Raw genomic sequence first — 18,644 nt, 5'->3', positions numbered from 1 at the left:
ATTACTGTTATTTCTATATTTTCTGCAAACAAAGTGCACAAAAAAGCTACACGTTTGCATTATGTTATAAATACAGTAATAATAAAGGACGTTACCGTATATATATTTACAAACCAAGGACGTTATATAGACCTCCTTGACTCAAGTTAGAGAAAGAGTGAGTATTATACACAAGGTTTAGGTTTTTCAGAGGTACAGACCCCTAAAAATCCCCTGTGTATTATACTCAAGGGCGGACTATACTCAAGGATTTACGATACACCAAATGGTTATGGAGGTCCTGTAGGGTGAAAGAGGAATCTAAGGGGTCCACAGGCCAAAAGTGGTTTAAAACCATTACTCTAAACTGCCCTCTGTAGCACTCTATAAATATTATTCAATCATTCAAAAAGCTTTTGTGTTCATGTTTTTTACAGACCAATATTCTGATCCATTGAAAATAATGCGAGAAGCTACCAACATTCTAACAAATCGATTCGGTCCAATGGAAGTAACTATCCAAGTTGAGGAATATGAAGAAAACATGAACGAATGTGCCCAATGTCAAGATCCAAAAGATTAGCAAGTTTTTTCACCAAGTATTTCAACATTCTCCCAAAAAACTGCCATACTGGGTTGGTGGGGAAGACATTAAAAGGTGTTGGATATAAATATATATATCAATGTATGCATATATACTGACTGTCTAGTGTATTTGTGTGTGTATATGCATACTTTACATACGTATGTTTACATGTATATTACACACACACACACATGTGTATGCACACTTCCAGGCACAAACACACATTTATACACACACTCACACACACACACACACACACATACATATTTACATATACACACTCATACACAAAGATCTATACACCTGTATAAAACTGCCTTAAGCACACACTCAAACAGCTTCCTTTGGGCTTTCCCTGCTGTTTCTTTGTCACAGTTTTTGTCTGTGGGGTTTATATTGCTATTTATACAAAACTATTGAATCTTGCTCCTTCCCTCAAAATATTTCTCTTCCATCTTGCCGCTGGCGCCATCACCATCATCATTATCATCACTATTTTCCTCACAATTCATCCATCAATAATAACAAAGCTAATCTGGGAAACATCTTTGGGTCCAAAGCCCATATCTCTGTTAGTTGATTGTTGATAACCAAGAGAAGCTTTTTAAGCTTGGTGTTTTTTGTTGTTTTTTTTGTTAAAGGTTGGGACTAATTCTATCTAATTTTTTTTTTGTATGTTGATTGTATATATTTTATGACATTTTAAATTATTAAATGTTGAAATAAAGAGAAACTGAATGTAAATAGATTAACGAATCGTATGATGAAGTTTGTGGCACTTAATGCAGTGTGTGTGTGTGTGTGTGTAATACTGATTTGTCTAACACTTCAGCTTTTGCTTTCAACCATTGACTTAGCTGTTACATGGGAAACCTAAGTATACAGTCAATATTATTAATATATTTCTCTCTACGCATAGCGTCTCACCATCAGTAAATGTTTTTGTTGTTTTCAACAAGTTGATTAACGATCCCAAATAATATATATAACAATAAGAAAATAGAGAGATGATTAATAAATAATAATTTATTAATTATCTCTCTTCTATTTTCTTATCTTATTGTAATAAATAAATATATATAAACCACGATTTATATAGTTACCTTACAGATGAATATTAACTGTAATGTTCAACATTCATTGTATAGGTAACTAACCAATACTTTCAGAGGATTTTGCTATCCCTGATTGAGGTTTGTAACCTTTATTTGAATATATATATATATATATATATATATATATATATATATATATATATATATATATATATATATATATATATATATATATATATATATATATATATATATAATTTCTTGTTGTTGGCATAAAGTAATGAATTATTTTCCTCCTCCATTTTCTAGAGAGGCTGTAGGCCAACGGATTTAGTGTTTGAAGAAATGGGGTAAAGCTAAGCGCTTTATAGACATGAAACCTAGGTTAACCCCATAGACCGGCCATATTTATCTTTATCTAGCTATATATATATATATATATATATATATATATAAAATATACATGTGGTGAACTCTCTTGCAAAAACAGATGAGGGCTTAGCAATTTCTTGCTAAATAATTTAACACAGATGATTTTCTTAATGTTTGTGGTGTGCATTAGCTCACTCCCTCCATCAAATCAACATCGCTTGTGCAAGTCCATGTTTTCCACATGTCTGATGTTGAAGTAATTGTAGAGCAACATGAAATTTGTTTTGTTCCAAAACACAATGCACCTCCCAGTCTAGGAATGGAAACCACAGTCTTGTAATCATGAGTGCAACACCCAAACCACCAGACCAACACACACACACACACACACTCTCTCCCTCTCTCTCTCTCTCTCTATTTATCTCCTTGTTACAGTTTAACATAAGTTATTAGGAATGTTCCATTCTTGAATTGCCAGCAAATTGGAACTCTGACTTTCTTTAACTCTTTTGTTACTATATTTATTTTGAGATGTTTTGTGTTTCTTTCAATTACTTTAAATATAACAAAGAATTTAGTAAAATAACTTAGTTATCATTCAGCTAGTGTTAGGAACATAAATTGTGACTAAGGTTTGGTGGAAGATTTTAATTCAAAACTTATGAAAACAAGACATTTGTACTCAGAGCCAGTTTCTGCCAGGTTGGTAACAAAACGGTTAAATTATAAATAATGTTTGTTGAATAACACTGATCTTTGAAAAAGTATCAGTAACAGACTCACTATAAGCTAGGATGTTGAATTAATGAACAACAACAATAATAATAATAATTATGATTAGCATTATTATTGTTACTCATATTGTCAAATCATCAGATATTTTATATGCTTGGCAGTTGTGAAGAATTTGAAAGTTTAAGTTTTGTATTGTCCATGAGAAAAAAAGATGTAGTGTGTTTTGTGTATGCTTTATGTGTAGTTATTGTCCCTTCATGTTCTTGTATAAGGCCATGTTATCATGCCCCTGTTTCAATGTTATGAAGGTCTCTATTTTTGTGATACACCTCTGACAGGAAATGCTTAGTTATAGTGTTATAGTGAAGGTGCATGGCTAAGGGGTTAGGGTATTCAGTTTATGGTCATAAGGTTCCAAGTTCGGTTCCCGGTGGCATGTTGTGTCCTTGAGCAAGATATTTTACTTCACATTGCTCTAGTTCACTCAGCTGGCTAAAATGAGTGGTACCTGTATTTCAAAGGGCCAGCCTTGTCACATTCTGTATCATGCTAAGTCTCCCTGAGAACTACGTTAAGGGTACACGTGTCTGGAGTACTCAACCACTTCCAAATTTCATTCCCGAGCAGGCTGTTCCATTGATCGGATCAACTGGAACCCTCATTGCTGTTACAAATGGAAAGTAGTAGGATGACACTTTTGCACAAATATTGCAAAGTATGTTATTATCTGCATAGGAATATATATTAGTGGAGATAACTAGACAGTCATTGATGTAGTGAAGGACCAGTGCAGAAGACATAATCAAACCTTGACTCACACCTCGGTTGACAGATTAGGAAATGAGTATAACCCTACTGATATTGAAATAAAAAGTTTCCCCAAAATTAAACTTATACAAAGTATATTTAGAGCAACTAACACACAGACATATGCACACATATATACATACAATTCACCATACACTTAAACAACTACATACATACTCTCTCAAACACACACACAATTATTTTACCCAAACATGCCCATAAACACTCCCAAACATTCATATACACACATGCATACATACAACTGACCGTTACACTAAAAATACAAGCAAGGCTGACCCAAGTAATTTCGGACGAATGGGTTTATCTTTTGGTATCTTGTGTTGCTAAAGTGTAGAAAGTATGTTTTTTTTTTTAAATAAAAGAGTGTTTTTATGTAATTTTTTTTAAACTTCAGGGAGACCACCTTCATGAATGTCACAGTACAGGATGTGGCCTCCTTGAGCACCAGGCCCCCTTGGGCATGGGGCCCAATTGGAAGCAATTGGTCCAGTTGGCTTAAGGCTGGCCCTGTTGTTTGGTAATATTATTATCCTCCTGTAACTCGTTCTTCCACCATTTAAACATGTCTAATTTATGTTTCATGTTACTAATTATTGCATATTAGAGTTAGATTTCAATCTAATTTCTAATTAACTTCTTTTGTTCCTATCCAATTACAGTGACCTGTTTTCATTTAGCATCCATAGTTGCTTTGCTTAGCCATTCAGCTTTATCATGGTACCCTGTTCTTATTTACAGCAGTTCAATTCTTGTCTGTATTGCTGCTTCACTTTACTATTTATGCAAGCATTCTCTTTATTTTCTTTAGTAAATCAGTTAACATGTAATTAGTAATGGAAAATGTTTGGAGATTTTGGTGAAGAGGCCTTTTATTTTTCAGTGAGAATACCATTGAGTGGTGGTAAACTCCAGCAAGCTAAGCCAATTCTGTAATATTTTTAATTATTGACTCGTTTCACATCACTCAATCTGCCTAGTTGTGATTTCTGGCCTTAGTCATTAACCTGGAGAATTAAATGACCACTGCTGCATAGTCTAATGGTGCAAAGGTTCAGACTGTTATGTAGAATGTCTGCCTGTGAACCTCCTCTTATGGTGAGATGAGCTGAACTTCCTGTGTCAAATATTTACAGGTATGCGAGTTGAGCCATTGAAAATAAAGTGCCTTACAAGATATACAATGTAGGCTCACCCTCCATAAATGCTGTTCATCCAACATGCCATCATTTTAATGGGTCTCATCAATTTATTAGGACCATATTCAGTTATCCCCAACTAAAACTATTTATTCTAGAGTATTTAACTCTATTGTTTTTCCTTTTTTTTCTTTACTCCAACTGCTTCGACTCCTCTCAACAAGCTACTTGCGTATCACTGCCATCCAAATCCACTTGCTTCTACTCCTTTCTTCCACTCATACTCTATCTCTCTACCCCTTCCCCCACCCCACCCCATATGCATACCTTGAGTCAGCACTCATCAGCATTTCCAATCTTTCCTTCCCAGAACAATCCACTCTCTGGATGTTCCCTGCAGGTGTTGACTGACTGAATGTCACCTCTATTTCAGCGGGCCCTATGAAAATCATCAGCATTGCTCTTTCTTCCAAATTAAAAATTAAGAAGAAAAAAATCTAGACATAAATGACAAGCATGATTTTCTTCATGTGCCTTTTTGAAATATTGGAAACCCCCAATTTACTAAAGGAATTTACCACTTAAATCATAGGAGCGACTACAGTTTTATAACATAATAACGAACATGATCTCTGCAACACTTACACATTCCTGCAGGCTCAGACCTGCAAATATGTAAACCTATTTCTGATAGATTCTTCATATAAAATCAATGAGATTTAGTTCGATTTTTGGAGTTATTCTGACTTAATTTTTATCATTGTTGTTAGTTAAGTTGCTTAGAAAGTCACCACTAGCATTTACTTCCATTAATTATTGGCTAATAATATTGTTTAATTACTAGCAAATATCTATTGTAAGCACTTTTTATGCTTCTTTCATATTTCAATAATATCTTTAAGCGAAAAACACCTGATTTATAAGTTGTGCTTCATGGACCAGAAGGCTGTGACATACTGAGGTATCAATAATGTTAGCCATTGAATGCTGTGAGCAATGCATAAGTGGTTCATTAACCAAATGAAACTAAACTTCTAAAATTCTTGAAAGCAAATTAGGACTGTAACAGATCAACCCTTCTGCTAACAGTCTGTGAAAGTGTTCCCTGGTTCTATGACACAAAATTCAAGTACAACCTGGGTTATATCAAATGAAAAAAGGTGAAGTAGGAAATCTATTAAATAGAAATAAGTTCACCCACAATTTACAGCTGAGGTTTTACATTTTGATTTAGTATATGTGATGAAAACATTAATGAAACAGAGTGTACACCTTACACTTGCATCTCATCAGAAATTATTACTTACCCTCTTGTGTGGCAGGAAATTTTTAATGGTATAATGAGATGAGGAAGAGGAGTGCTCGTGCCTCTTTTGGGGGACTGTCATGAGTGATGGAAGGAAGATATCCCCAGACCAGAGACATGGCCCCAAATACTTGCAACTGTATGGACTCTGATGAAGGTATTCAAGGACCAGCAGGTGGTGGTATTATGGTATTAAACTGAGCAATAGATTTAGTGGAGACATAGCTAAATCTCTCTCTCTTTCTCTTTCTCTCTCTTTCTCTTTCTCTTTCTCTCTCTCTCTCTCTCTCTCTCAAAAATTTCGGTCCTTGTGCCTAGAGTATAAAAAAAAAAATCATTAGCACACTGGACAAAATGTTTAGTGGCATCTCATGAGTGTCATTTTGTGGCATTGCCACTTGCCTCCTCCCCTGAATTTGCTGGTCTTGTACCAAAATTTGAAATCAATATTTGTTCCAACTCCCTCTGCACTGAGTTCAAATCCTACCCATTGCAGGATTACTCATTTTTATCCATTGAGTTGACTGGAGCAATGTGAAATGAAGTGTTTTGCTTAAGCACACAACACAACACAACACATCACCTAGTCCAAGAATCAAGACCACAATCTTACAATCATGAGCCCAACACCCTAATCACTAAGCCATGCTCTTCTACATCCCCAGTACTTGGCTGATTCTTTATTTTATCAACCTTGAAAGGACAAAAGGCAAAGCTAATATTGGTAAAGTTTGAACTCAGAATGTAAAGAGTCAGAAGAAATGCCACAAAACATTTTGTCCAACATGCTAATTATTCTTCCCGCTCACTGCCTTTGTTCCTAAATTAGAAACAATTATTATAATAACATAATTCATTAATAATGTATCTGAATTAGTCACTATCTTCAGCACTGTGTATTCCCCTTGGTGTAGTTTAGCCCTTATTCTTCCAGTTATATTTTTTTATGCGCATTTGCAAGTCCAGAATTCCCTGCTGTGTGAAGTCAAACCAATTTTAACAACTATTCAAGAAAAAAAATATACTTTTATTATTCCACAATTAAATGCATCAAATAGTTCTAAATTTACATTTTATATTTCCCTTTCCATAAAAAAAATTTATTTATTTATTATTGTAAATATTTTTTGAAAAAAACTAATTTACTCCTTATCCCTTCTTTAAGGGAACAAAATTCAAACCAAGTTGTTTAAAAGCGTCCTTGAAATTCTTTAAATTATTTTGAAAACAATGAATTCCACAAAAAATAAATGAAAAGATGTTATAATTTTTTTGACATTTAAACATTATTTTTATTGAATAAAATGTCTATTTTGCATTAGTTTTTTTTTTTGTCTTTTTTTCTGTTACATTATCAGTTTTTATATATATAGTGATTGGTCTGTAAAACAGTATTTCTCATTGGAAATCCTGTGAGGATGGAAAGAGGGAAGACCAATTACTTCAATTAATAAAAATAAGAGATGGTTTTTAAACTTTTCAAACTTGTCCAGTATCACAGTGAAAATCGAAGAATTATACGAATGTAATTTCTATTTTGTCTTCACATAAATAAAAAGTTACTTTCTTGAGTCATACCAACTCATAAGAGCCGGTTTCCTGGCATGTATATTCTTCACCTGGATGGGACGCCAGTCCATTGCAGGATTATTCATTTTTACCAGCTGAGCAATGTGAAATCAAATGTTTTGCTCAAGAACACAATGTGTCACCTGGTCATCATCATCATCATCATCATCATCATTTAACGTCCGCCTTCCATGGGTTGGACGATTTGACTGAGGACTGGCGAACCAGATGGCTACACCAGGCTCCAATCTGATCCAGCAGAGTTTCTACAGCTGGATGCCCTTCATAACGCCAACCATTCCGAGAGTGTAGTGGGTGCTTTTACGTACCACCGGTACGAAAGCCAGTCAGGCGGTACTGACAACGGCCACATTCAAAATGGTATATTTTACATGCCACCTGCACAGGAGCCAATCCAGCGGTACTGGCAACAACCTCACTTGAATGTCTTTTCATGTTCCACCGGCACAAGTGCCAGTAAGGCGACACTGGTAACGATCACACTCAAATGGTGCTATTTACGTGCCACTGGCATGGAAGCCAGACAGCTGCTCTGGCAATGATCACGCTCAGATGGTGCTCTTAGCGCTCCACTGGTACAGGTGCCATCACAATTTCACTTTCACTTGCCCCAACAGATCTTCACAAGCCGAAAAAATCATAATCTTACAATCATGAGTCCAACATACTAACCACTAAGCCACACACCTCCACATTAATAAGGTGTGAAGGGTAAAAGTTTCCTTATTATAACCATAATGAGATGTGTTCCTGAGAAGGGCCACCAGTGGTTCATCACAAACTTCATACAACCACCATATGTGCCACCAGTGGAACATTTTCATAATTTGAGAAAATAATTTATTCCATGTCTTTGGACATGGTCTTGAGGATATTTCAATAACATAAGTGTTAAATATTAAAGTCTAATTATGAAATATTGTAAAAATGCAAAATTACATTTCCTTGTAATTAAACAGTATACAGTGTGACGGTGCATAATACGTGGCATCACCAGTAAGTTTCAGTAACTGGGTGTGGCAGTTAATGTGTTAAGTCAATACAGTTTTAATTCCATTTCTTGACAGGTGAAATACTGAAAACAGAAAATGCAAATTGGCTGAGTAAACAATTTACAGAGTGTCCACAAAATCTGGCTACATGGCGTAAATATGTCATACAAGCAATGTTGTTTGTTTCTAGTCTTCTAGAGAAAGCATGTCTGATCATGGGAACATATTACCTTACTTGGAAACAGATAAGGGTTGGTGATTGGAAGGACACCAGGCTGTAGAAAATCCTCTTCAACAAATTTTGTGTGACCTGTACAAGTATGGAAAAGTGAACATTAAACAATGATGATTATGATAATCACAAGTGGAAAACAACCAAGTGCTGAAAGTTCAGTGAAGTAAAACATTGCTCTGGATGTTGAATTTCAAGTGTTGGGCCAATTCAAAGTGTACAAATGATAAATATATGTGGGAACATTTTTAAGCTTCACTACATCAACAATTAAAACAGTCTTGTAAAGCAAATGGGGACAAAATAAAAGCTTTTCTCATGATGACCCTTTGTCATCAGCAAAGAAGGGAAATTGTTCAAAGAGTAAATTTTAAAAAAACAGCAGGTATACTTAGATGGGAGAATATGGCAAAATTTATTAAGCCAGCATATCATCAGGATAGGAGGAGCATCATTAGACACAAAAATAAGGAGATAATTCATAAATATTTGTAGTTAGTAGAGTTTGGTTTGGTAGATTCAAATGATGGCATAATTTAAAGCATCCCTATTTATAGGAAGCTGCTTGTGTAGACACTCAGATAGCAAAGGAAGTTCCTCAGGTTCTTAAGATTATCATCAAACATAGCAACTATTTTTGCCAACTTATATTTAATGTAGCCAAAAAAAAAAAGCATTTCTGGAAAGGAGTGCAATCCTGCACTTCAATTTCACGAGAAGAAAAGTGACTCTTGTTAAAGGCCAGGAAAGACTTTAACATTTCTACTTTATGGCAGTGTTCCAGGAGGCTTCAAGTGGAAGTTAACACTTATTAATCATTCAGAAAAGCATCAACAGATACGGACAATAACTGTGTGTGTGTTTTAAAGATCTAACAAGAAGGTCAGAGTGACAAAAGAAATGTTCAAACCACACTGGTTTGTTTCATGCTTATTTTCAGCAGTGAAAATATTGTGAAGAGCATAACTTTGAATCTAAGACATTGTTAGGAATTGATAATGCTTCAGGTCATCCACAGAACTTCACCACCTTGCATTCCTGTGAAAGTAGTTTTACTTACCACAAAACAACACTTCTTTACATCAACCCATGGTTCAAGGTGTGATTTTTAACATTAAGCTTACCTTTGTAACAACTTCAAACAGCTTGTTGAAGAAACATTTGACCAAGATAAATAATCTTTCAGAGACATCTCCAATGGTCATAGATAATATTAAAACATATTGGAGTAAAATAATCAAGAATTGCATGAAAGAAGTTTAGATAAAGCTATAGCAAGAATTATGCAATGATTTTCTAGAATTTATCAAAGAAATAGAACCAGCAGTCAATAACCAGCTTGCCAAAGAAAGGAGAATGCAAAATGTCAATGTGGAATATTTGGAAGATTTTAATAGTCTTGTGGTAAGTATTTATCAATTGAAGAGATGCAAGATTTACTTTTTTATCAATAACACATCACTTGTGGAGGTTGACACCGACTTAAGAGCAAATTTCTTTCATTGGAATTTTCATGGCTACAATCTTGGACCAACTGCATAGTTTCCCAGCCTTTGTGCAGAATGTTTATACAAAACACTACTCATGTGGATGGCTGGTGGCTCACAATGAACTCATCTGTCCTTTGACAGGGCTTTGTTTTTAGGCCTGCAGGGTATTCACAACATCCTCCTCACCTTGCAAGCTAGGCTGGGTAGCCAATCAAGTTGCCAAACACCCACCCATGAAACAGGTAATACTGGGTTACAATATACCAGAAGCAGGATTTTCAAGACCTGGCCTTAATGCAGTGATTAGTACAGGAATTCATCCAAACTGAGACTGAAAACTCTACTGTATGGACTGGAAAACCAGAAAGAAATCTTACAACCGAATTTCTCAGTAACATGGATATCTCAGTTATAGATATCACAGGCCAGTTTATTGAAAATTGTTCTGATTGGAAGTGCAACTGCAAGTAAAGAGAAACATTACAGGCATGATAGTGTGAATTACTTTATGAGACAAGACTCAATAAAATGCAGATGACATTTTTCATAAAGCAATTTGTATGTAAGGAAAAAACACAGCCTGTGCTATCCTATTTCTCACTGCTACTTTTCAACTGAAGTAGGCCAATGTACTTGTAATTAAAGTTGATTAATTCAATTTGATTCATAATTTTATAACATTAGATCTTAAACTCAGTGTGGTGTGAAGCTATTTGATAAGAGGAGGTCTGAGAACTTCATGGGGATGCTGGGGTTGGAGGAATCGGTGGAATGGCTGGCAAGGGCAAATGGAGTGCGGTGGTATGTGTTGAGGAGGGATGAGGAGCATATTCTGAGGAGGGATGAGGAGCATATTCTGAGGAGGGTGCTTGCATTTGAGGTAAATGGACCGTGAAAGGGAAGTAGACAGAGGAAAAAGTAGAGGGGACAGGTGGAGGAGGAAATTGGGAGGGTTGGCTTGAGAATGGAGGACGCCGAAAGCCAGGCAAGATGGTGAGATGATGTGAGGGTGGCTGCTAAGGCATTGAGGTAGATCTGACCACCCCCATTAACAGGGACAAAACTTGGATTTAAAACACTGGATGGTGATGATGATGATGATATCACAGTGTGGAAAAACATCTAAAGTTATTAAATACTTAGATTTTTCAGTTGCTTGGTGAAGTGCTTTTATCATTGTTAAAAATATTGTCTGTCATATTCATATCTCCCTGCTATTATGATCACATGTAGTATTATTTCTTTTTAACACTGCATATTACAGTATACATCCACCACAAGGTCTAGTCCTTTTTGTTTTGTGGTAGTTTGTGTGCCTCAATGATCCTTAGAGCTAAGCCAGCAGAGGACAAGCTCCTGTTAGGAACTCTTATTCAAGGCAAGTCAAACGTTAGAGGTTAGACTAATATGGACCACCACTTCCAAGAGGTAAAAATGAATTTGCATAGGGCTATGCATAGAGAAAAGTAAAGTTACAGAAGCGTTGATGACAATTCAAAACCAACAAGACCTTAGAGAGGAAAGCCTTCCCTCAGGGAAACATGACACAGCAATAAAACTCGAAAGGAAGCTGCAGGAATCCAGTCAGAGAAAAGCAGGAAAGGCAATCCAGGAACAAGAACAGTTGTCAATGGCCTATACTTCATAGAGGGAAAAGGGCTTCAATATTACAGCATATATCAGTTATATTATGACTTTACTAAGAGTATTTTATGGTCAAAGTAACTATTTATAGGATCATTGTTAAGTTAAGCATCAATGCCAAAAATACACACATCAATAATGGCTGAATAACAAATGTTGACTCTTCAAGAGGTAGGTCAGCAACTCTATTGATTTCATACAGCTGTGAGTATTGTCTTGCTTTGAAGTTCTTTTTTTTCAAAAAAAAAAAATCATAACTAATAGATCCTGAAAAAAAAAAATCAATAAAATGTGCTATAGAAGACCAGTTTTATATAAACAAATATGAACAATATCTAGTAATGAGTTGATTTATTTCAGATCTATAGATGATTTATTACAAAGCTGACATTTTGCTTACAGATGTGTTATTTCATCTCTTTTCTATTGTTACTGTAACAGTCTGCTCTTCGCTGCATACCTTCTTCACCTGGGAAAATACACTCTGCTTCTCTCTCATTGTGTCATCACTTAGGAAACTACAATAAACATTTTACCAAATCCTTCCTTCCAACAATGGCAATCTACTGAAATTTGCTTTCAGTACCTGTCCTGTTTTTCCTGCAGATATCAAATTACAGATATCCAAACTAAACAATGATCTTATAAAACTGAGAATGACTGCATCATGGGCTTTGTTCCTCCTCCTTTAACTAGTTCATTTGAAGAAAAAATGATAAGTGTATACACATATTTACAAATACTCACATTCACAAACACACACATACACACACACACACATACACATTTGTATACACACTTGTAAAAACACACACAGGCCCATGCACATATCAGATAAAAATCCGGAAAATGTTTACATTGTATTTATAACCTAATAAATTCTTATCACTGAAGTCATCTTTTACTGTAAATAATTATTGTTCTTACACAATGGCAGCTTTCTCTGTTGACTTGAGTACAATAACAAACTATATTTGGCTTTATTATTAGTTCTTCTATTAAGGCCGTGAGCCGACAGAATCATTAGCATGCAGGATCAAATGCTCAGCAACATTTCGTCTATCTTCACTTCCTGAATTCAAACGCCACCGAAGTCCACTTTGCCTTTCATTCTTTCAAGGTCAATAAAATAAGTACCAGTTGCTTACTGGGGGTCGATGTTATTGACTTAGACCCTCCCCAGAAATTGCTAGCCTTGTGCCAAAATTTGAAACCATTATTAATGCTACCATTAAGGTAGCAAGCTGGCAGAATCATTAGCATTTTGTTCACAAAACACTTAGTTTCTTCCAGCTCTTTATGTTCTGAGGTCAAATTCTGCTAAGGTCAATTTTGCTGTTCAGCCTTTCAGGAAGGGGGTGGTTGATAAAATAATTACCAATCAAGCATTGAAATTGATGTAATGGACATGCCACCTCCTTAAAAATTTCATGCCAACTTGCCCGAAGCTATAGTAGAAGACACTTGCCCAAGGTGCCATGCAAATTTCGTGACAACTTGCTGGGGCTGCCTGCTGGAGCCTAGCAGCAGGTATTCAAAGGGAAATTTGACAAGACAGTCAGTTGGCCGCTGAAAATCGTTGATGCTGCATCGAAGAGGCCAGGGAACAGAAGAAAGAAAACATGCACTCAACACCAGAGCTGAAGACACCTCCAAAAGGAAGGGGGCCCGCCACGTCAAAACAGTAGAGGAGTAGGGGCCGAAACTGGACGTGGTTCCTCCTGATGATGTCTTGAGCTAACTGGATCCTATAAAGGAGCTGTTGTGGTAGCACATTTTGTTTGACACTCCCCTGATTCTGTCTATCCACTTCCCTGCAATGGCAATACTAATAATTCTTTCTAATTTTGGCTCAAATCCAGCAGTTTTGACTGGTACTTTATTTCATTGACCCCAAAAGGATGAAAAGGCAAAATTAACCTCAGAACATAAGAAATATTATCAAGCATTTTGTTGATGATGGGCTAACGATTTTGCCAGCTCACTGCCTTAATCGTTGTGCTAATAATCTTTTCTACTATAGGCAGGAATTTCAACCATGTATAAGAAGAAAAGATTTAGAGATCCTGTTGTGAACAATGTTGGAAAATTTAATCATTTCCGTAGGGCAAAACAGAAGTTCCAAGCAAGCTTCTTTAACCCAGCTTTAATTTTTCAGTTTCATTTTCCTATCGTAGCCATTGCATATCTTTTATGCACAGAAGATGGAAGAAGGATATAAAACTCTGTGGCATCTGCAGTAGCAGCAGAAATAGTTGTTGTTGTTTTCGTTGTTTAGCCAGCCCTTAGTCGACTCTGACTGAGCAAACCTGTGGTTAAAGTCGTTCCATCTATGATCATCCAACTTTATTTTTTTTTAAAGATATTATGTAATCCAGACAACATTAACCAAGGTGATCTTTTGAAGATAGTTGGGTATGATTTGAGAGACGTTTGGTTGTTATTTCTAAACAGGTCAAGCAACAATGTATATTCTTCCTTCATGACTTAACCGTTTAACACTCAGATTCCTCTGTCAAATGTAATGATGCTTATTCATTCACATTGCTTTGAAGTAATCATTCATTAGCTCATAGCTTCAGCATTTCAATGATGTAATTCTCTCTTTTACTCTTTTACTTGTTTCAGTCATTTGACTGTGGCCATGCTGGAGCACCACCTTTAGTCGAGCAAATCGACCCCGGGACTTATTCTTTGTAAGCCTAGTACTTATTCTATCACTAAGTGACTGGGACATAAACACACCAGCATCGGTTGTCAAGCAATGCTAGGGGGACAAACACACACACACACACACACACACACACACACACACATACATATATATATATATATATATATATATATATATATATATATATATATATATACACATATATACGACGGGCTTCTTTCAGTTTCCGTCTACCAAATCCACTCACAAGGCTTTGGTCGGCCTGAGGCTATAGTAGAAGACACTTGCCCAAGATGCTACACAGTGGGATTGAACCCGGAACCATGTGGTTGGTAAGCAAGCTACTTACCACACAGCCACTCCTGCACCTGTATATTTTTAGAACGACATTGTAGGGTAAGTGTGAGAGGCTTGATCTGGCTCATTTCAACATAAAACTGGTAGAATATTTGGCCCAGATATGGCCAGTTTGAATGTTAAAGGGTTAAATATTAAAAGTAGTCTAAGTTACATGTAACTGCAGTGGTAGTAGTGATGATGGTGGTGGCAACCACAGCAGTGGTGGTGGCAGCATTGATAGTGGTGTATAAACACCAAAGACACCTGTCTTTTTTTTTCTAAAAAATCTAAAAACCAAAGGTTTCGGCACAATCAGAACTTATTTGTTTCTACTGTTGTTTATTTTAACTATTTCCCACTTTCCTTATAAGATAATATATCTTTGCCAAGACCTTGGCTTTGCTGATTACATCTTTATATAATAACCATACGCTTAATCTCTTTCACAAAGGTACCATCACACCTGTCGTTTAGGCTTATCTAAACTACAAAACTGCATGTCTATATTATTGAACTCTACTACATGTACAGAGTATATTTACTACCATTTGTATGCCTTAAACTCATGCAGCCATCATCATCATCACCACATTCAACATCATCATCATCACCACCATCAACATCATCATCATCACCACCATCAACATCATCATCATCACTGGCGGTGGCATCATCATCATCATCATCATCATCGCTGTTGTCATTGTCTTTGTCCTCATCGTCATTGTCATCCTCACCATTTTAATGCTGCTCCCCCCCCCCCCACTGCTAACATTGGTTAACCCTTTCGTTACTGTATTTATTTTGAGATGGTCTCTGTTTCTTTCAATTACTTTAAATATAACAAAGAATTTAGTAAAATAACTTAGTTATCATTCAGCTAGTGTGACTAAGGTTTGGTGGAAGATATTAATACAAAACTTATGAAAACAAGACATTTGCACAATAATAATAACAACAACATCGAAAAATACCTTAGGAATGAGAACCCAGGTTTGAAATTTCCCCAAGACACCTGAAGAAGGCTGGAGGGTATATCACCCGAAATGTTGTGTTAACAACAAACATGGTGAGGACAAATATCCATTGAATACTCATTTACTCTTTTACCTGTTTCAGTCATTTGACTGTGGTCATCCTGGAGCACCGCCTTTAGTCAAGCAAATTAACCCCAGGACTTATTCTTTGTAAGCCTAGTACTTATTCAGCCGGGTTGGTGACGAAAGGGTTAAACAAAATTTTTCCACGGTCAGACACTCTTCTTGTTGCCAACCCTCACTCATTTCTAAGAAAGATACTTGATACGATTTCCTCTGATTTTTTTTTTTTTTTTTTGCTGACCGACAAAGTGGTCAGTATAATACAAGACGTCTCCTCTGCAGCTATAATCTAAAGCCATCTATTTGATGGCTTTGATTTTGTTTTTATGGAGTGTACAAACACTGTCGAGTCAATGGGAAGACACAAACACACATTTATACATACTCACACACACACACACACACACACAGACATGCACACTCACTCATACACGCATATATGTATATGTATATCTCTATTTGTGTGTGTGTGTGTGTGTGTCTTTGTGTGTGTGTGTGTGTCTTTGTGTGTGTGTGTGTCTTTGTGTGTGTGTGTGTGTGTCTTTGTGTGTGTGTGTGTGTCTTTGTGTGCGTGTGTGTGTGTGTGTGTGTCTTTGTGTGTGTGTGTGTGTGTCTTTGTGTGTGTGTGTGTGTGTGTGTGCGTTTGTCCCCCACCACTGCTTCACAACTAGTGTTGGCTTGTTTTACATCCTGTTATTTAGTAGTTTGGCAAAAGGAACCAATAAAATAGGTTCTAAACTGAAAAATAAGTCCTGGAGTAGATTTGTTTGACTAAGTCCTTCAAGGTAGTGCCCCAGCATAGCCGTAGTCCAAGGACTGTAACAACTAAAAGATAAAAGATAAGCCATATTTTCCAGATACACCTGGATGGGAATGAGAATGACTCTGTAGCGAGACTGTTGTTATAAACTGCTTGGTTATGGTTAAATAGTCAGAAATCAGCTCATCCTTCATGTTCCTATCGATTGGTCACATAAACCAGTCGTGACTGAGTCTATTTCTTGGATTGGTCTAGTTTTACACAGGATACAGTTTTGTATCCAATTGCATTGTGCGATACACTAACCAGCATGGCAAAATCAAATGCCTGTTGAACTTCTTTCTATCAATAAATAAGAGAATTTTCCCTGCTTTCAGCAATGAGGTGAGAATTTTTAGAGAGAGGAAAGTTGCTTTCAAGGAAGCTATCTCACGTTATTTTGTCCCTGTTTGCCAAGTACTTATAACCAAGGTTCGACTGGGCTGAGAAGCAGACTCTTTTACTCTTTTACTCTTTTACTTGTTTCAGTCATTTGACTGTGGCCATGCTGGAGCACCGCCCTTAGTCGAGAAAATCGACCTCGGGACTTATTCTTTGTAAGCCTAGTACTTATTCTATTGGCCTCTTTTGCTGAACCGCTAAATGACGGGGACATAAACATACCAGAATTGGTTGTCAAGCAATGCTAGGGGGACAAACGCAGACACACAAACATACACACACACACATATATATACATATATATACGACAGGCTTCTTTCAGTTTCCGTCTACCAAATCCACTCACAAGGCTTTGGTCGGCCCGAAACTATAGTAGAAGACACTTGCCCAAGGTGCCACGCAGTGGGACTGAATCCCGGAACCATGTGGTTCGTAAGCAAGCTACTTATTACACAGCCACTCCTACACCTATAAATGTAAATAATGTAAATAAAGCTGGTATTCTATTAGTTATGATGACACGGGTTCTTATTCATCCAATCAATGGAACAGCCTACTCATGAAACTAACATGCAAGTTGCTGAGTACTCCACAGACACATGTACCCTCAACATGGTTCTCAGTGAGATTCGGTGACACAAAATGTAACAAGGCTGGCTCTTTGAAATACAAGTACTACTCAATTCTGCCGGCTGAGTGAACTGGAGCAATGTGAAATAAAGTGTCTTGCTCAAGGTCACAACACACTACCAGAAATCGAACTCACAATGTTATAATCATGAACTGAATGCCCTAACCACTTAGCATGCACCTCCACACAAACTAATCATAAGCAATTAAATGCATGAAGTCAAAAACCTGATCTGGATCTAATATGTTGACTCTTACTAGATTTTCTAATGAAATACTCACTATGGCTTGATAAAATTATTGAATGCTAATATAATATATGACAGCTGTCTACACTTATACATGCATTTGTATGCTGATTAATTTTTAATAATTAAATTTTCTTCAATCTCTTCAAAGAGAGATAGAAGATATTAATTGAATATTATGAATAGAGCCAGATAATTAGTACACTTAAGCTATGTAAATCTCTCTCTCTCTCCTTCTCTCTCTCTCCTTCTCTCTCTCTCTCTCTCCTTCTCTCTCTCTCTCTCTCTCTCCTTCTCTCTCTCTCTCTCTCTCCTTCTCTCTCTTTTTCCCTACCCCCTCTCTCTAATACATGTGCATTCACATCCTAGATAGGCTGTATCTGAATAATAGATGGAACAAGTGATGTTTATGTCAAAAACACATTTTGTCATTGGACTACTTCAATCAGAATTGCTCCGGGGCTAATCGAAAAAAAAAGTAGCAATAATATATACAGTCATGTACAT

The 18,644-nt window shown here is 36.4% G+C and overlaps 1 protein-coding gene across 2 annotated transcripts in view; it reads left to right on the top strand.

Annotated features, from left to right (window-relative positions):
* LOC106880157 (proton-coupled zinc antiporter SLC30A2) overlaps nt 1-1,313 on the top strand; it is a 57,285-nt gene extending 55,972 nt beyond the window's left edge. For both annotated transcript variants that reach the window (XM_014929994.3, XM_014929993.3), the window contains exon 9: nt 417-1,313. In XM_014929994.3, the coding sequence (XP_014785480.1) occupies nt 417-562 (146 nt within the window). In that variant the 3' untranslated portion in view covers nt 563-1,313. The remainder of the gene's footprint in view (nt 1-416) is intronic.
* The last annotated feature ends 17,331 nt before the right edge of the window (nt 1,314-18,644 follow it).

Source organism: Octopus bimaculoides, chromosome 4, assembly GCF_046866305.1.
Source record: "Octopus bimaculoides isolate indiv1 chromosome 4, ASM4686630v1, whole genome shotgun sequence".
Taxonomy (NCBI): Eukaryota; Metazoa; Mollusca; class Cephalopoda; order Octopoda; family Octopodidae; genus Octopus; species Octopus bimaculoides.
The sequence above is the reverse complement of the archived record's forward strand: the minus strand, read 5'-3'. Positions and strand labels throughout refer to the sequence as shown.